This window comes from Megalops cyprinoides, chromosome 18 (genome assembly GCF_013368585.1).
Source record: "Megalops cyprinoides isolate fMegCyp1 chromosome 18, fMegCyp1.pri, whole genome shotgun sequence".
Lineage (NCBI taxonomy): Eukaryota > Metazoa > Chordata > Actinopteri > Elopiformes > Megalopidae > Megalops > Megalops cyprinoides.
In genome coordinates this window covers 9,784,439-9,804,345 of record NC_050600.1, presented here as the reverse complement: position 1 = coordinate 9,804,345, position 19,907 = coordinate 9,784,439, and the positions used below count along the sequence as shown (strand labels likewise).

The 19,907-nt window shown below is 45.4% G+C and overlaps 1 protein-coding gene across 3 annotated transcripts in view; it reads left to right on the top strand.

Annotated features, from left to right (window-relative positions):
* rap1gds1 (RAP1, GTP-GDP dissociation stimulator 1) overlaps positions 1–19,907 on the top strand; it is a 45,220-nt gene that overhangs the window by 11,977 nt on the left and 13,336 nt on the right. Inside the window, exons 2-7 of one of the 3 annotated variants that reach the window (XM_036550944.1) lie at positions 339–446; positions 4,347–4,469; positions 7,248–7,373; positions 11,813–11,959; positions 16,973–17,101; positions 17,730–17,855. In XM_036550944.1, the coding sequence (XP_036406837.1) occupies positions 339–446; positions 4,347–4,469; positions 7,248–7,373; positions 11,813–11,959; positions 16,973–17,101; positions 17,730–17,855 (759 nt within the window). Of the gene's footprint in view, positions 1–335; positions 447–4,346; positions 4,470–7,247; positions 7,374–11,812; positions 11,960–16,972; positions 17,102–17,729; positions 17,856–19,907 lie in introns of all 3 variants that reach the window. The other 2 variants (XM_036550943.1, XM_036550946.1) reach the window with 2 other exon arrangements.

Genomic DNA, 19,907 nt, shown 5'->3' with positions numbered 1-19,907 from the left:
ATTCATTCATATTCTTTCTGTGATGGGAAAGCATATACTGATTCTGTGAATGTGACTGGGAACATTTTCATTATGCTGATAGTAATGGTCAGAGCCAAGCTGTACACTTGCATATGTGGTGCCCTCATCCTGTCGGTCCTTTCTCCAACCTTTCTGTCTAGCTGCTGGGCCTGTGAGTCTCCACACTCGTGGCTTGTTATGCTTCAGCTGCCTTCCGCAGGCCTGTACAGAGCACCTCTGGCCTCTTGGTTGTCATAGGGATGCGTGTGCTTGTTTGTCCATTGACGGGGTCACAGAACCGATGGCTGCTCACACTTCACCCTGTGTTTCCCCAGAAGATAACCTGTGCGAAGCTCTGAAGAAGCTGAAGCTGGCATCAGCTGACAGCACCACGGACAGCGTAGAGGGCTGCCTGGACTGCCTGCTCAAAGCCCTGGCCCACAACAGTGAGTATCTTATTCATTTGTGTCTTTGTCTATTAGTCCGTAGTAGCCGTTTAATTTGCACATAGCTCCACATTCCTTTCTCTACATTATCTACATTTTGCATAGCTTCTTCGTGCATTCCACATTCTTCATTTGTGACTGCTGTTCAGAGGCTTTGGCAGTGAGGTCTCTGCCTCAGCTCGCACGAGGTTCAGGAGCACTGTGTTCCCATTACTGAATTTCATGTAAGAGAAATACCCACGTCTGCACTGAAAGGGAAGTGGAACGCCCTCCTTAGCCATACCCACGCTGGCGCTCCCCATAGTTATTTTAATTGCCTGCATTGCTTTAATATTTTACGAATTCATTAGCAGTAAAGCACTGCCATGCCTCAGAGTTGGGGACACATGGTGATTTTTCTCTAATGAAATACCCCTGACTCTTCTCCACTGTGGCTGTGAACAGAGGGGAAATTTATTGAGAATTAGATTGCAGCACACACGGTGCTATGCCTTGGCTGTGTGCCAGTGCTGATTGTTGCTTGGTTCCCATGTCGGACTCTAGGGAAGGCCCCTTTTTTTCCCAGGAAGAATGTTTACATTTCATCTGCATTATTTAGTGTTCTCTCTGCAGGTCCATTTCCAGGTCACCTTATTTTATTCACATTTTAATATATTACATGACCATCATCTGCACAAGGTGTTCTTTGGAGTAATTGTGGGCCGAGTACCCAAACGGACAAAATAATGTCCCACATGAGATCCAGAACCAAGACTAGAGCTCAGGTTCGCTGTCCACAGCTCAGTGTCAAGTGAATCTTTTAGAACCATCTGGGATAATTAGCCTCTACTAAATTTGAAGTGTTATTCTTTAACCAAAGGCTCCGCTTAATAGTGCTTAGACACCATAATACTATGGAGCTGCACCGCTGAAGTAAGCTGTTACTGTCATATTTTTTCTTGCGAGTGTCGCTCACACGCTATGGTAAACTGGATTCTCCAATTAACATGACTTTCAGAAGAAGAAATGACAGCTCCTCTCAGTCCAGTTTGATGTACATTTTAGAATGAGAAGGCAGTGTCTTCTGTAATGACTGGTAATCTTTTCATAAGGGTTGCCACAGTGTTAGCATATCCGAATGCGTCACAGCCAGCCGCAGAAGGAGTGCATTAGGTGCCATCTGGGTTCTCGCTTCCCACCCCTCCTGTCCTCTTGCTGTAGATCCAATAATCCAGTTAATTTCACCTTGCATTGACCCACTAGATGCTGTGTGGCGGTCCCTTGATTTATGGCGCATGTCTCCCCCCGTTATTTAATTTATGTGGTTTATGCTCTAGGGGGGGGTGCTGCGTGCGGTGTGGGTGATACGAGGACTGTCATAAATAACCCGAAACGGAGCGATGAGCATGGTGCCGAGCGCAAGAGGGGCGACCCACCCCGTCCACCGCTCCCCGTCCACCCTCCCCATCCACCTTGATAATTCACCAGTGAGAGGCAGCTGTGCGACACACTCGGGGTCCTAATGAGGAGGCTGTACGCTAGGCCAAAGCGTAGGCCCTCTGAGAGTCTTTAATTACCTCCTTAAGACAAGACGAAGATGGTGTTCAGAGACACGGCAGACAAACAAGTCACTCTGCACGCGGGACTGTCGTACCAGCCTCAGAAGGCGAACCCAGTATTTCCTTCATTTGAACTGCCAACAGCCATGGTATTTGACACTATTTTATTGTGTCAGATGTTTTGCTTCACTAAATCAGTGCATTTGAAACCATTATATGCTTCTGATGATCCATTTTTTTAAATCTAGCTGCAGTGGAATTGCACATGAAATTGCCAAAATTCACAAAAGCACTCCAGAGATGTGTTGACTGAAAGGAAGAATATTCACAGCATTGGAGAGATGAAAAGGTCACAGCCAACAAAATACTATTAATTGAAATATGCAAGGCCATGGATGTCTGTAGCCTGCTGCTGATGAACATGAAAGCTGAAGGGCTGTATATCAGTCTGTTCTACCCATTATGTTCCCATTTTATCAACATCTGATATCCAGGATTGTTTGATATTCAACAGCACTCGAAGGAAAAAAAAGTGGCTGGACTCGTGTGCTGTTTTACCAGTGAAAATGTAAGGGGAACAAAAACATAAATTTCGCTGATATAAAAAAGCTATATATTTTGACTATGTTTGGTTCATATGGGAAATGTTGTCCTACTTTCTTTTTTGTTTATTTCTAAAATAAATTAACCCAGGACTAGGCACCCGGGCTGAATTTTATATGCCCTTGTTTGCACTAGCACCCTACACAAAATTATTGAAAATATTGTTTTTAAATGATAATATCAATGATATAAATTATTATTATGCATTACGTATACATACATTACGTAGAGAACTGCAGACAGAGAAGAAGGAATGGCGCTCAAAATGTAGAATCAACAGCCAGATCCACCGCCAAATTCAGACCTTTATGTTTAATATGGGATGTAGTTAATCTTGATCATTCACCAACATGTCTGGATCTAATCTGCATCTCTTTCACACTGAATATAAAGAAACTAAACAACACGGTAAGCCATTCCACAACTCTAGCATCAAAAGGCATCCACTGAGTAATTTTTAGAAATAATTGAATTGAATAGAATTGAAGAATTGAACAGAATCATTATATGTGTGGTCTTTTCTGAGAATAATTTAAGCCACACAAGTGTTTTTTATAACAGTGTGATTTTGTAGGGGGGAAAAAAAAACCTCAGCAGGGGAAAGGACCGTGATTCATCGGCATCCTGGTGTAACTGTCACAGTCCACACCTTGCCTAGAGACATGGCACAGAGCTGAAGCTGGCAGGCTCTCTGCCCTCTCTTTGCCACCGCCGTCTCAGCAAGCGTCCCCGTCACAGCAGAAGGCTGCGGGTCCCCGTGAAGACCAGCCGCTCGCTGTCTGCCGGGGACTCTGTCCTGCTCGGGAGTGGCCGCGGTCAGGGGAAACAAGACACAAACAACAGCTGCTCCAGTGCGGCGCGCACTGCGAGGAGGACGCCGCTCTCTGCCGAGGGGTGTGTTCTGCTCCCGCTCTCCCGCTGCGGCGGCGCTAGCAGACGGTGGAGCCGGGCCCTGGCGGGCAGCAGGACGAGAGTCCAGGCAGGAAGGGCTGTGTGTGAAGCCATGTAAACCACGGGCCACATAGAGATTCCAGGCGTATTTCTGTCTCAATGGTGTTTCACATGTATGGGGATGAGACGCGCTTTGAAGCTAAGCTGCTTACTATAAACTGACATTGAATTTTTGACAGTGCATACAAACGGGAACCTGAATAAGGTGTTGCTGTTAAATATGATGTCAGTAATGTCAGGGGTCTCCCCAAACATTGGTACACTGGCACTGTGCCATAACACTCCTTCAGTTATGCCGTCGTATCAGCTTTCTAAAGATGCGTCCTCTGATCAGCATTGAGATGTTTTCGGCTAAAATTTGTAGGATAAATTCACAAGGTGAGGCCCTTCACTTTTTTGCTACAGGATGCCACTGAGATGCCATCTTGCTACCACATCCCCCTTACATCATTTGTTTATGAACAGTGGCCGTGTGGATAATGAACATTTTAAGAAGCTTGCGTGGGTTTATATGGTGACAGTGTAGCATAGTGGTAAGGAGCAGGGCTTGTAACCAAAAGGTTGCTGGTTCAATTTCTCTATGGGGCACTGCTGCTGTACCCTTGGGCAAGGTACTTAACCCAAAATTGCCTCAATAAATATCCAGCTGTATAAATGGATAAATTTGTAACCTATGTGCCTATGTAAGTCGCTCTGGATAAGAGTGTCTGCTAAATGACAATAATATAAAGTCATGTTATAACATGTTGTGTGTGCGTGTGTGTGTTTTGCACTGACCCTGAGGGATGTGTCTCTGTTTTCCCTCCAGATGCAGCGGCCAGTGAAAAGATCCAGGAAATGGGAGTGCTTCCGTTGCTCCCCAATCTGTTGGCCCCACAGTCTTCCTGCACACCCAAAGTAGCCAACGTCATAGCTGAGGTTGCCAAAAATGGTGAGGTTTTCCACCACGACTTTCTCTGCTGGAACGTCTTCAGTTTTGCTCCTGCCACTTGTCAGTATCATTTTTTTATTCCACTTATTGTGCACTTAGTGTTTTTAATTATTGCTTTGATTTTTTTCATATGTTTTTGTTCTTTGATTATTTTTTTGTAGTCATGCATTTTGTCCTTCATGTTACCAGTTTGTGTTGTAAAGGGGCCCTGAATATGCAGGACACTAACATGCATTATGGAATCTGCTCTGAAAGAAATGGAAATCTGTTATTTGAATTCATAAAGCAAAAACCATTTTAATGATTTAGGCCAGTGGACAGGTAATATTTTTTGAGTGATAACCTTTTTCCATCTAATCATTAATGGCAGGAAGCCTGCCTCCCCGCCGTAAGTTTCTCCTTGCTTTAGAAACGAAAAGGAAACCGTAGGGAAACAAGGCTGTTGTACTTCAGGGCACTGAAGTGAGGGCACTCCTCTCTGCGTGTGCGTCGTTCCTTCCCCCTCTGGTTGTGTTTCTTAATTGGGGACGAAATGACAATGACGGCTCTCCCAGTTCGCCTGGCACCAGATGGCGTGCAGCTCGCTGACAGAAGGCACACTGAGCGCCATCCAGCCCGCCCGCCCGCCCGCCCGCCAGTCCCGTTTCAGAGACCGGCTTCAGTTTGACCTGAGCGCATCCCTGGCCTTCACCATTGCAGAACAGATACACCTGAGTGCATTGGTAATGTGAAGAAGTCTGGGAACAATGTCGTATATGTTTTGAGAAGTAGAGAAGATAGGCCCTTGTAGGAGGGTAGCTGTGTGTGAACTGTGTGAGATGTGTAAAGTCAAGCAGATCAAAGAGGATGTAGCTGAGATGAAGTTCAGCTACTGAATGGCTTTTGCGTAGTTGCTCAGCTGCCGTTGTAAAGAAGCGTACGCACTGGCTTATATATGCAGTACCACTGAAAATCATATCAAAATGACAGCAGGTCGAACAACTTGCCAGTGTTAGAGGCTAGAGGCACAGATGTTTTTGTTTGTCTGTGAATATAAAAAAGCTTGGCAGTTTAATTCTGACGTCAAAGAGGTCCAGTATTTTCTAACTTTATAACTAAATATAACATCTCAGGCAATTTAAGTTTGAAAGACTTTCGGTCCTCTTTGATTTAATAATGACATGGTATGCATCATTACAGTTTTTATATGTTTGAATGTGCCTAGTTAGGGTCTTACAGAGTTGTGCAGAGGTTTTGTGAAAGTTTTGGAAACACTTTTTGGGGAAAGTTTCTCCATGAATAATTATCAACAGCTTCACCAGTTGATATTTATAGCAAGTGAGGCTGTAATTTATTTTAATAATTAGCTTGTAATTTGATTTTTGACCATGAGATTTGATCGAGTGGAGACATTGTTGAATCTCTGTATATGCTGTTTAAATCGGTATATGAATCAGACCAACACCACAACTGGTCCATGACTGAAATTTCCCATCTTTTTTACTTTTCCCTTTAATGTTTCAGTAAAATCATTCAGTAAAATAATTACTCTAAGAGTGTCAAAATGATCTGAATTATTAGGCATTTTAATTTATGGGAGAGGGCCCTAATATTACATGTATGTTAAAGTTAGCGAGGAGAATCTACAGTGGAGAGGCCAGAAAGGGCAGCGGACTGCGCTGTGCTTGGAGTCTCTGAGTGTATCCAGGTGACCTGTTGCTGTGCAGAAGGCAGTATTGATTGGGCTGTTCAACAATGCCCAGACAGTGGAAAACACTGAGTAGAAAGGGCATTAAGCACACAGCAGGTGTATAATGTACAGCGGGCCAGAGCTAAGCCAACAGCAGCTTTAAGCACCAGGAGCCATGTCAGACAGCTAGGCTCAATAACCCTTTATTATTTACAGCTGGTTAATGGAATGGCTGATGTGGGCTCGAAACGTGTGTGGGGTTGAAAAACCCCATCAGGGGGAGGGTTATAAATTCTATCAGATAAATTCACCATGCATAAGAAACAGGTACAGATTTTTTCCTTCACAGTGAGTCGCCTTTCACGCCCCCCCCGATAAAAGGGAAACGGTAACGTTAGCCGGCCGTCGGGCCCTTTATTTTCAGTCAAATGACTGTCAGCGCTGTGCCTTTGCCAGGGCTACCCAGGGTAATCATATTAATGTGTTTAAAGTAAATGTCAGGAGGCTATGTGCAGGGAGCAAGTGAAAGTTCAGGGGGTAAAAAAGGACAGTAGTGAATATGTTTTGAACTGCTCGGGAAGGGCGGCCGCTGGGTGCTCGCAGGTGCTTGGCCTGGCAGGAACCCCTGGCATTTATTGCCCTGAATCCGCTTCTCCCCAGAACACCTGGGCTTAGTCCACACACTGACACTGAAACCTTTTCCTCTGCACAGCTGATGGGCCATTGTGTCAGTGAAGAAGTCTAAATGTTGCTCTGTGTCTAAATATGACTGTATGGGGAATAAAGATAGCACGGAGCTGCCCCTACCTGAGCCAGTCTTGGCAGAATATGCTGGACTTACTTTCTGTATTACAACCAGAGCTGTTGAGAGGTTGAATCAATAACTGTTTGAGAGCATCGGAATATTTGCCCCTGATATCTTTGCTATGGTGGGAAATATTTTATTTCAGTTCCTCTGCCTTTGTTTTGAAAGCCCGACGTATGGGGAGACCCTCTTCAGTCATGTTCATCATGACGGTTGGGTCGGTACCAGATGGGTGGGGGGAGCCGGGCTGGATTGAGAAGAATGGGGCGTGTATGTAACAGGGGCGTGTCTGCGCTCTCCACAGAGTTCATGCGGAGCCCGTGCGTGGAAGCCGGCCTCATCCCACCCCTGGTTCAGCTGCTCAACTGCAAGGACCAGGAGGTCCTGCTCCAGACGGGCCGGGCCCTGGGCAACATTTGCTACGACAGCCGTAAGTAGCGCCTCCTCTGCCCAGCACTGTCCTCCCCCACAGGCCCCACACTGCTGCGCTGCCCCCAGGACGCGGGTGAGGCGCTTATTAACATGTGCTGCTTATAGCGGATCACTGCCATTTCAGAGTACCTGAGCACTGCCAGTGCAGCTGTAAGCAGAAGGAATGGGCTACTGGCACAGGTAAGTAAAACACAGCAGAGGGCCTTCTTAAGGTCTGGATCTAGACATAAAGTAAAAAACAGAAACACCTCAGATGCATAATTGTTCAAAGCTACCTTTAGTATGTTGAACATTTAGAAATGTTGCTTTTGCCACTTAGGTAACGGGTTATTATTGATCTGCTGCCCAGAAGCTGTTGATTTGATTTCAGTGCTGCAGCAGTGCCTGATAAGCGCACGATCTGGCATCTCATACGAGTCGTGGTGTGGAGGGGAAAGGAATATTTAAGAAGTGGTGTTGGTGAGACTTTGGGAATGGATCAGAGGCAGTAAAGTATCAGTTGGCTCACAACTGCTGGAGAAACAGTTCGCTGGAGCTGCATAGAGCTGTTTAGAATCCCCTGGCAGGGATGAAAGGGATTGCACAGCTAAGAAAAAAAACCTGCTTATGTTAGCCTGCCTGTGTCTGAAAACTTTCAGTTGAGTTTGAGTAATTGGAGAGTGGGGGAAAAAAAGATGGTATCAATAATTATGCTTCGGCACCAGCTGCCCTGTTACGCTTCCAAACTGAAGTATCGTAATGAGACAGCAGTGCATTTGAGACGTCCTTGCATCTCATCTCAATATCTCAATTACTGCCATTTAGAGGGAGAGTTTGAGTGTGCTTTTTCACTAAGGCTGATTTCCACCACGTAGTGGTCAGTAGTGGGCTAAAAAATATGCATCCCATTGTTTGATTCTGGAGACAGCAGCTGCTGAGAGATTATAACAGACATGATCGTCTGTGTTCGAAAGCAGCTGTTTGCGGTGAGAGCAACCTGCCTTTGAGTTTACTAAGAAGTTAGGCCTCAAGCTTGTCCAAAGACGAGAGAGGTCAACTGAGAAAGATCCTGCAGCTGTTCAGGGTGCTGAATACAGGTCATTATAATGTCACTTCCTCAAATGAGGAAGGCTCATATCAGCATATAGTCAACTGACAATTACAGGTGAAAGATTCAGGGAGTTACAGATTTTACTTACAGTATACCCCAATCTGAGGGCAGTAAACCAGCATAAGTTGTACCGTTGGAAAAGCAGATACAATCGGAATGCCACTGTCTAACTACACACTGTATAGACCTCTGTATCTGAGATGTAGCAGCTTTTGGATAGAAAATAAAATAGGTGACCAGTGATGCCAAAATTGGTAGTGTTTGCTTCTTGGAATCCGACCCAAGAGCTTGAGCCCCCATGAAGATGGTAGTGATTGTATTGCAGTTTTCTCCCACTGATTCATCTAGGCACTTTCAGTGGAGGAGGTGGGCAGACTTCCCAGGACTGATGTGTCTCTGGGGGCGTTGTAAGGAGGCTTACAGTGCTCCAAGACTGATATGACTCATTGGGCGCTTTCTGTATGCTGTTCACTTCACCCATTTGAGGTCTCACTCTCCAGTTTTCTGGTAGGAATCTTCCTCAGTGGTCAAACTCCTCTGACCAGCCTTTCAAACTAAAGTCCACATATGGTGGTAGAGGAGGCAGTTCTCCTCAGCTGGGCCCTGACAGTGAAGAGCCAAAAGCCATTAGGAATAACACTTTGGCATAGATCCTTTTGGAGCATGTAGCTCTATTAAATGAGAGCTTCTATTGTAAACCAGTCATTGACTGAGAGGTCACATATTTCAAGTCTTTTTTTTATTTCAAGTTATGTAACAGAAGCAAGAAAATGTTTAATTTTCATATTGCCGTGAAGGCTATATTCGCTGTGTTTGCACTGCAAATTTCTGAACAAAGAGGTGAAGGAAAGAAAAGCATGGTTTGTGGCTCCCACACACTCACATTTCCATTCTAGCTGGGAAATCACAAGTAACTTGTTCTTTGGCTGCAGCTGTGTCGCAGTTCACCCTCATGCATTCTGAGCTGATGCGGACTCCCTTTTTAGCTGGTAGCGTTATGGATAACTGGTCTCAAATCGCTGCCAGCGCGATCCCTGCTCATAGCCTAAAGCCAGCACTGTTACCCGGCTGGTGGTTTCAGGCAAGTAGGCAGAATGTTTCTGTGTTCTCCATGTAACCCCCGCCGCCTCCACGGCGCACACCAGCAAGGATTTTGAAAGGGTCTGTGCCATTCTTTCCATGTTTGTCCTTGGCCATTTTATTCATACCAGCATACAGAGGGGTTTACACATTCACGGTCCTCCACATTCACCCAGCGAGGCGTGGAAAAAGGGCTACATCCGCAGTACAAACTGCGTGATTATTTCCAGATATCCCATAAAACCCACAGCAAGACTTTACTGCTAAACAAGGCAACAATAGAAACTACTGAGCCTGTAAACCAGAGATGGGGGGGGTGCTATGTGAGATTTCGATTAGTGGTTCCTGGCATAGTTCCAAACTTATATGACAGAATACAGAACATAAAGTTTGACTGCTTGAGTTGAAGTGTGAAATTGTGGAGATGTCTACCACTGACAGATGGAGCCCATGGGAGTCCGCTCAAGATACCTGCATGCAAGAGAAGTTCACAGTCTGGTGAGACTGTAGAATGCTCTTAAAAAAAAAAAAAAGAGGCTGTGGCCTGCATTGCGTAAAATCACAATCAGACCACCTTGGTTGTGCCTTTTGTAATTGACGATACATATTTCCTATTGTCAAACGACTGTTATTCCAATACATTGTTTTGTATTCATCGTCTGCCGAAGAACTCCATTTCCCACAGTTCTTTGTCGTCTTACGAGAGCATCTTGGCACAAAGTGGAGCTCTAATCGGCCCTTTGATACTGATGAGTACAGCTGTTATTGGATCTTCCCCCTGACTCTGTCCCCGCTCTCATCTTACTTTCATAGCTCCTGTGGCAGGGGCCAGAGGCATAAGCCCTCTGAGAGCACACCATTTATTAGCACTGTCTGTACCAGCCAGTGTAATCCCAGCATCTGTCCTGTGTTTTCCTCTGAATGTGCTGGTGGCACATCATGATAGCCCTGCCTTAAGCCTGTACCTCAGAGTTACCACTCAGCGTGCTCTCCTCTCTGTTTCTCTGAGAATGAACTGAGATTTCCTAAAACAGCTGTAGGAGCAAATGAGAAAGTCACTGAAGTTAAAAAAAAAAAACTATGTGTGTGTTGCCATCTCAGTTTACCCAGACTGCACCAATTGTGGGTTTTGACTTTGACAGTGTCATTTCTGAGCCCTCCCCCACCCCCCAGATGGCTCCCTGGCGCTCCCTGGCGCTGTGTATTCAGTGGCAGAAGGAGCGACAGTTCATACTCCGATAAAGTAATTTACAGCAGCTGGACTGGCAGGAGCGCTCTGAATGTGGAGGAGTCAGGGGGAGTGATCGAGTGCGCTCTGTGTTCCTATAACACTTCTTATATTATCTTTCATTACTGCCCTCTCGCTCTGCCCTCCACGCTCAGCTTTTGGCCTGATGAATATTTGATCTCACCTACAACTGAAAATCAGCTCAAGTTCTGTGACTGACGTGACTCTTTAAAATTTCAAAACAAATTTCGGACTCGGAATGAGTCATTGAAACGGTTTCAGTCGGATTAATGTTCATGTTTTCTTCAGTGAATTTGATTTGTCTGTGTTATTTTTTTTTTGGTTCATATTTTCACTGTAGAACCTCAATTATGGAAATTAAAGATTATTAAGACTTATGTGGAAAAACGTATGGGGCACAGGTCAATCAGGCCTCCAATCAGAATCGGTTTCCTTGGGTCCCATTTCATCAAACCCTGCTCTCTGGGAGAGAACACAGGGTTATGGAATGTTGGCTGAGAGGAGCAGAGATTTTGATTGGGCCCAAGCATTTATCAGCAAAGCAGCAGCAGGCCCCTCAGGCAGGCTTTGGAGATGTCAGATGGGACGCGCTGGTCATTTTACACAGATATAATTGGCCTCAGGACTCTGCTTTGCCCATCAATTTGTATGCATGTAAAGTCTTGAAAACGACAGTTACCCAGTAAATGCTGCGTTGGGAATACACCCACATTTCAGTATGAACGACAAGGTGGAATTCAACATTCAAACAACGCTAACAGTTTTTAGTTGTGTTGGCTTATAATTGAGGTTCTACCTAAAAAAAACTTGTATTGTGTTGCTGTTGATGTGTTATCACTGCTTCTTTTTATCATTGTGACAGTTATTATCAGTGTTATTCTTTGAGCATGTTACAGCTACAGGTTGTTAATTTGTCATTATTTTTATGTTCAGCGTTCTTGTTTGCGTTGTTCTGATTTGCAGGTGTTTGGTGTTTGTTCCTTGTGTTTTGTTTTGACTTGAACTCTTTGTTTTGCAGATGAGGGCAGGAGGGCAGTTGACGAGGCGGGCGGAGCACAGATAGTAGCTGAACACTTAAAGTCACTCTCCCAAAATACTGAACCGGCCAATGGGAAGCTCTTGACTGTCTTTTGTGGCATGCTGATGAACTATAGCAATGATAATGGTAATAAACAACCCCGCCCCTCTTCTAACCCCCCACGTAAAAATGAACAAATACAGACTCTAAGGAAGTCATGGTCATTGTTATTGTTGGAAGTGGTGAAATTGTCAATTGTAAATAAGGCCACTTTCGGATGAATGAACAATTCCCATGATGCATTGCAACATAGGCTAGGAGCGAGCAAGGTGATTTAGACATGTCAGTGTGAATGAAGACTTGGACTGAGTGTTGTGTGGGCACTGTGCATTTGGTAGTGGAGTTCTCTGATTGTTTAAGCAGTGCTGAGGGCGAGAGCGACGATAGCGTGCTTATCAGAGTCTGTCATCTGTGGTTGATTAAGGACTAACACCTCTGCTTTCCACCCTGCTGTGTCTGGTACTGCGCGCTGGTCTCGCCATAGCGAGAGCTTGCTTTGTCCCCAGGGGCAGAGCTGTTTCTGCTTTTAGCCTAGGTCTTGCTCTTTTGTTTCCTTTTCAGAGGGGAAGTAGTGCTTCCACAACTCCACCCTGTAGCCTACTGTAGCTGTGCCCTCCTAGATCTGTGCCCTCAGTGGTAGGATGGTAACCATGGCTAGAGCTGTTGTGAGGGAATACTTGCTGAAATTTGAACAAAGTTAGGTATGTTTCAGTAGTACCATTGCAGTGAGAATTTGTCAAAACCAGCCTTGTGGTGAAACGCCACATTGTAACTAACACTTTAAAGCTGCATAGTTAATTGCAAGCCAGCAGATTGTGGGGTACATTTGGTGTTCCAGTGATACCCAGAGCACACGCATTGGCTTGGATGTTCCTCCTCAAAGACCCCTCGTAGTGAGCTGAGTTTCCACGATCCTTTCTGCAGACTGATATATCCGTGATATTGACAGAATCTGGTTGCCTCAAATGCTGCTGCTTACTACAATTTCTTAAAATAACAAGGCATCAATGACTCATTTTTTGCATGTTTCAGTTGTTCTTTTAAGCGAAACATTTTTTTATATTCATTTGTGTAACATGTGATAGTGTGGGTCTGGTGCCCCATCAACCACAATCACTCAATATGGCAGTGCTCAGTGAACTGAAGTATAGGTGGAGTTTGAGAGCGGAAAGTGCTTTGACATGAAAAGCATCGCTTGCGCTGTAAATATTCATCGTGCCGGCGATTTTCAGCTGAACTGTAGTGACTGCATTCTATCCGCTTGGTGGCAGCTTGTAAGACTGCTAAAAATATTTAGTCTGCCTCTTCACCCAAACAGGGGCACGTATCTGGGTTTTGTGACGAGTGTGGGCGCTATTTAGTGATAAAGTGGCTCAAAAAAGTGACTTGCTGAATGACAATATTCCTCATCAGTCATTTTAAAGCTTGTGCACAGCTGGACTGTGGCCAGGCAATATGTATAATGAATGGTAAAGCTCCATGGGTTGTTGTAATTTATATGGCTTTAAGGGCTTGATTTTAATAACATCAGACATTGCTTTTCATAGACATTTATAAATGCCATCGTTTCAAGACAAAAAAAAAGAGAAACACTTACATGCATTTAAAATCTGCACAGAGAAACTCCTGTCTTCAGAAAGTTAGGGTCCAATTTTATTGCATCCAGAGAGTTTCCTCTGCAGTCTGTTGGATTATTCATCGCAAGTCTCTGCCTGATTTAATAGTCCAGAGTGGTGCGCTCTCAGTATTTATGCTTTACGCTCCTTGTAAAGCCGGAGGTCATGAGAATGCTGGGAATTACTGGTGTACGAAGGAGCTCCATTTTCCCATCAGTTGACGAGGCCCTGAAAAGTAATTACATTTCGAGCTATTACCATTTTGATTTGGCCTCCATTTCCAGCAAACTAACAGAGGTTTCAGAATGATTTTTTTTTTCCTCTACATGTTGAAAGTGTGTTTTGAAATATGATTGTGTTTGAAGACCTCGTTCACCGTACTTCATGTTTAGCTGCCATTGCTCAAAATCTCCGTCTATATTAGTTGGAGTTTCATACACGCTTAATTCAATAAAACATGAGAGTTTTCCTCTGTAGCCCAGCTGTCCTTCAACAGATGTTAAACTGCACTTCTGCACCGCACATTGAGTTCCTGTAGTCATTGCAAAAAATGCTCCAAGCTACCAAATACCCCTAACAAGCCAATGAATGCAATTACAGTGAAACATAAAAAAGTAGGACATGCAGAAGTCTTATAGATAACATTTATGCATTTTCGTCCTTTTTTCAGTCAATTTGAGGTAGGAATTTTAAAATGCCTATAGATTCGATTAACAGACACTTACTTTGCAACACCAGTTTATCACAAAAGCGGCACAGAAGGGTATGTGATGCCCTAGAAAATGTCTTTTTAGATGCGCTCTCACTCGGGGGGTATAGAGCAGAAAAGCGACCCACTTGATGTCTGGCCACAGAATCAAGCATGACGGGGTAATGGACTCAGACCGCAATCTGCTGGCTGTAGCATTGCAATTATACTGTGCAAATGAGTTTCTGCAGAAGGTACTGGCCCATTTCTCTCACTGGGTGTTTGTAAACTGTCACTGTGTCTAATGTGACCTTCATTAATATTGATGGAGGCTACGCTCGCAGAGTGACCTGTCAACAGGCTGTTGAGAGTTTCGCGGTGCCAGCATATGCTTCCGTTAAAGATTGACAGCCCCTAGTCGTTAAATGCATCGTTTTTGAAATATATGTCAGAATTAATGGTATTGTGATGGCAGCGTAAGTGCCTTAACTAGCAACTACTGCTGGCTAACCCTTAAATACATTCAGTCAAAATTGAACAAACTATTTGTTACGTATTGACAAAGTTGCGCCTGCTTCCCAAGCCCCATAGCAACAAGAGTGCTAATGCCGGAGAAGCCTTGGAGATGGCATCCCTCTGTCAGTCTGTTGACTGTGTAACTGTGAAGAACTGTGAAGGCCATCGCCGTTGCATAGAATGAGTCCAGTGACTGCTGTTTGTCCAGGGAAAGGATCAGTCTGAGCTTCAGTGCAGGGCACCTTTGCCCCTTGCAGACTGCCTCCTCAACTGCTCTTGGTTGTTTGAACTGATAAACATGTCTCCCTGTTTCCCTATCTCTCTCTCTCTCTCTCTCTCTTTCTCTCTCTCTCTCTCTCTCTCTCTCTCTCTTTCTCCCTTTCACTCTGTCTGTCCTTGTTTTCTCTCCTCCTCCTTGTCCTGTGAACTAAAAAGCTCAACATCGTCTCCGTCTTCTCTCTTTCTCTGTGTCTCCTCCTCTCACACACATGCACGCATTTAATGTCTTTATTCTTCCAGGCTCCAGCCTTCCTCCATTCGCTGTCTCCATCTGTGTGAGGGGAGAACACTAATAACTCTATCCCTTCTTTTACCCCTCCAGGATCTCCCTGCTTTGGTAAATTGCAGCTGCTGTACTCATGGAAGTACATCTGCACATACAGAAGAACTGGCTATAAACAACCAAAAAAAAAAAAGCCCTCTTGTTATGTGTGCTCATTTTCCATCATTCTCAATATATGACTTCTGTGTTTCCATTATTTCATCCTTCAACATTCCTTTGACTTCACATTGAAATTATTTACTAGAGACTGGAGTAGGGCAACAGTACGAAGGGAGAGCTGTTACAGGGGATACATAGACCCACAGATGTTGGTTGAGTTGAAGTGTAGAATTGGCACATTTACACATTACTGTTCTGATGAGACTTCGAAAACGTCTTCCCATTCTTAGAATTTTTGAAAAGGGCAGAGATTTTTTTTTCTGTGCAGCATAATGATCACTCTTTCCTTAAAGAGCATCATTTATCACCTTTTTACCTCAAAGACGTGCAGCCAGAGTAAATCCACGGTGTAAAACTGTGCCTGTACGAAGGCAGGCCACAAAGACTCCAGGAGAGGAACGCAGTCCCACAGAAAGGACCAGCGGAGCTGCTTCGTTACAGGAGCAATAAAACACTAATCTGTTTGCTGCCTGATTTGCATTATTGGAAAGATGGCTAAACAAATTACCGGATGGAGGGGGGGGAGGGGGGGGGGGGGACGACCGAGGTGGCCCCCCTGGCCGTCAGCGACAGTGAGACATAGCGGCGCTGTGCGCGAGCGCAGCTGTGGTTGCGATGTGCCGCTTCCCGCCGTGGCTCTTTCGGGAGCGCTGGAGCGTGGCGCAGTCTTCCCGCCCGCCTGCCTCTCTCGGCAGCCGCGCGTGTCAATCACGGGGAGGACGTCTAGACAACGTCAAGGTTCGTCTGCACAGTCGCAGTGCGATTACACCTGTCCACACGGGCCCTGAATATTTACAGCCAACTCGGGAACAGTACTGAGCCCGGCTTGTGCCTTTGGGCTCTCATAAACCTGCATATTATGGTCGAATTTCTCATTAGGAGGCTGCGCATTGGTTCTCTCCCCCCCAGGCGAAATTGGGTATTTAATCTCCATCCTTATTTATGCTCATCATTTTCGCCGTAGCGAGCGTGTGTCTCCCCCTCGCTCGCAAGGCGGTTGCCCACTTTGATATGCGTGACTTTACTGAGCGCAGTAGACCGACGCATTTGGGGACCTTTCCCGTGAGTCTCTGCTCTGCTTTGTTGGTTCTGTTTTCCTACCCTGCTCCTGCCCTCTGTCTCCCCTGGGTGCCTCCTCTCCCTTGCTCCGGCCTGCTGGGACAGTGCTTATGGGAGCACGAACACACGCACCGGGGCGGCTCGTCTCCTCCAGGCTGCCTGTCGATGCACAGCAACATGTTAACCCCTGCAGCCACTGCCCAAGCTGAACTAAATGCCGCGTTCATATAAAGACAGTGTGGCGCCAGTTAACCTGATTTACACTCATCTACATCATTAGCATACACTACAGTAACCTGAAAAATTGGTTGTTTAATGAGATGAGAATGTTTCTGCTGTATCTACAGCAGTTGATAGCGCTTCTTTAGAGAGAGTATATAGTTCTGTCTGTTATTTGTGCTTGTGATATGTCTTGGCAGTGCAGATTAGTTAAATTTGTAGCTGACCTCCACGGCAGCAGGTGTCCGTGCTCTCACTGACCCCCTCCTTTCTTGTTCCAGACTCTTTGCAAGCACAGCTGATCAACATGGGTGTAATTCCCACTCTGGTGAAGCTGCTCGGGATCCACTCCCAGAACACGGCCCTGACAGAGATGTGCCTGATAGCCTTTGGGAACCTGGCAGAGCTGGGTGAGTCTCTGGGTACCGGTGGTATACAGATCAATATCTGCACTGTGTGTTGCAGATACAGCCAGTAGATTTCACAGAAATATTTTATGAACCTGGAGAGTTATAAAAAAGTTACAGGAGGTGGTCAAATATCCCACTGTCCTTGAATGGTCATGGAAAGCATCCCATCTAAAGAAATATTTAAATAAATAAAGATCGTGATGAAGTTAATATTTACTTTTTTTTTTGCCAGCCAGCCAAATGCTTTCATCCATCCTGCTAATTCACTAGCTTTATGCTTTTTACTGTAAAATTAAGCAGTGTCAGTATGTTGGTGTTGCCAACGAATTGGCTCACTTTCTGACATGTACATGAAGCCTGCTGCCAGAAGTTATCAGTGACTTATATTCACTTCCAAGAGTATCCGCAGTTGTGCCTGCACAGACGCAGGCCATTTTTAAAGCCATGTTTCTCAATAGGATTTTCTCCTGCAATTCCTTTTGTAGCCGAGTGTCATAGGAATTTCATTACAGCAGCAGTAAAAATAGTGCTTAAAAACTTATTTGTTATTAAAACAATCATGAAATCTGAGAGGATTTCTGATTTGAGTGGGAGCCCTGATTCATCTGCTGTTACTGTCGCTCTGCAGAGTCCAGCAAGGAGCAGTTTGCTGCCACAAACATCGCGGAGGAGCTGGTGAAGCTATTCCGGAAGCAGGTGGAGCGTGAGAAGAAGGAGATGATCTTTGAGGTTCTGGCTCCGCTGGCTGAGAATGGTGAGAGAGGAAGAAGGACGGGGACAGGGACATTCTACACGAATTGCGAATCCGAGCTTTCGTCAGTGTAGCCCAAAAATGGCAAAACATTGGACCATTGTGTTTGCTTAACTCAAGTGATCTTAGCCTGAAACGTTCACCAGATGACATCATTAGACTTGCCGATGACTCAGCTTTCAAAGCAGTACTGCCTGTTGACATTATGGCCATGTGTTTTTTAGTGCTCTTAGGTGGGCCAGTACATGTAAAGTTGCAGAGCATAGTATAGCACACACAAAGTGAGAGTCAGTTTGTCGAGTGGGGTTCACCGTGGCTGTTGTGGTTTCTCACACTCGGGCTGTCTCTTGTGCTTTGCTTTACTCCGCAAACGTTCACCTGCAACTTGCCTTTTCTTTTCTCCAGAGCAAATCCAACAGTACTGAAACACTCTTTGTTACGGTTGGATCTTTGGTGTCTCTGCAGAAGTCCTCCCAGTCTATGGATGTATCTGTGATCCATCTTTCTTCATATCTGCAATCAGTGCTTTGAGAAATTCACATCCCCTCTGTCCTGGGACTCCTCAGTCAGCCCCACACATTCTGAATTTCAGACAGGGCAGCAGACAAGGGTAATGATCCACTATGCAGGATCAAAAAAATTATTAAGTCAAGTAAATGATTAAATAATTGTAGAAAGTTTTGCAGGGAACCCCCGTTGAGAATTAGGCCAAGCTGCTATTGTTTATCTAATACTGGAAGGAAATTCTGTCTGAAAGAGTACAAGTATAATTTTTTGTTATGAAAGTTAAGTCTTTATTTTTCCTTTAATCTGGCAGACGGTCTCCCATGTCAGGCCCTGCCATGCTAAGGTATGGCCACCGGCTGTTCACAGCATCTAGGAGATTGCTACAGCGCATGCCTTTTTAAAACACTATGGACAAGCGTGACAGGGTTATCCTAACTGTGCTGCAACCATCTCAAGATGCCAAGTTTTCAAGTTCAGCCAAGTTTCTTTGGGCCCTATGGTTTTCTACAAAGTTTGAGCCATGAGACTGAGTACGGAAACATAAACAGCATGTGCTCCAGTTTGCCAGGCCTCAGGTGATTTTTACTTCTCTTGTTACCAGCACAGGCTTACTTTGACGCGTCTCAGTTATTCCCGTAATAACGGTCTGTCCTTCAACTCAAGCGGGAGCCTCAGAATCACATACAGCTCATTTTCCTCGAACAAAGATGGCCGGTGTCGTGGGAGAGAGCTGTGTACTCTGTGACTTTGATGCATGGCGGGAGTTCTCTTTCTCTAACTCTCGTGTTTCAAATGGTCCTTCAGTTCCAGTCTGCGGTGTATTGCCAGTCTGGCAAAATTGGCACATTCGCACCCCATCTGTCAAAATGGTACCAGTCAGCCCTCTCGTTGGCTGACTCGAGTTCACATGTTTAGCTTTACTGTAAATGCCGTTTATCAGTTGTTTCAGCAACTCAGGAGTATGTCTTGCCCTCTGAAGCGTGCCTTGGATGGGTGAAATTGGCTGGCAGACCCAGAGAGTGTTCACAGAGCTGGGTATCCCATGCCGCAACCTCCGCCCCTCTGACCCACTTTCTGGCTGCACTCCCCAGCAGCTGTCCCGACCAGCCGTCATCACAAACTCTTATTGAAGCTAAAAAAGGAAGCAATCAGGGGATGTAATGTCTCGGAGGCACCTGTCTGTGTGCTTGATACCGGATACCCCAACGCTACACACGCCACACGCTTCTCATTCCCATCCGTGGGTCACGGAGCAGCTGTGCGGCACAGTAAGTATCCTGTTACCATTTAAATCCTTCCAGTTTGTGGTCGCCTGTTGCTGTGTGCTCAGCGCATCAGATAAACTGCCATCGGTGGCTTTACCCATGTGGAATGGGTGGGTATGGTGGCCCAGCGTCGGGTGTCTGAGTCTCTGAATGGGCCCGAGGCAGTGCCTGCCGGGGGCGTGGCCTCACTGAGAAGGCAGAGACACCAGAAGATGTAGAGTAGGGGAAAGAAAGGGAAAGTGATCTCACCCAGGCAAGACACTTCAACTCCAAACAAACGGTT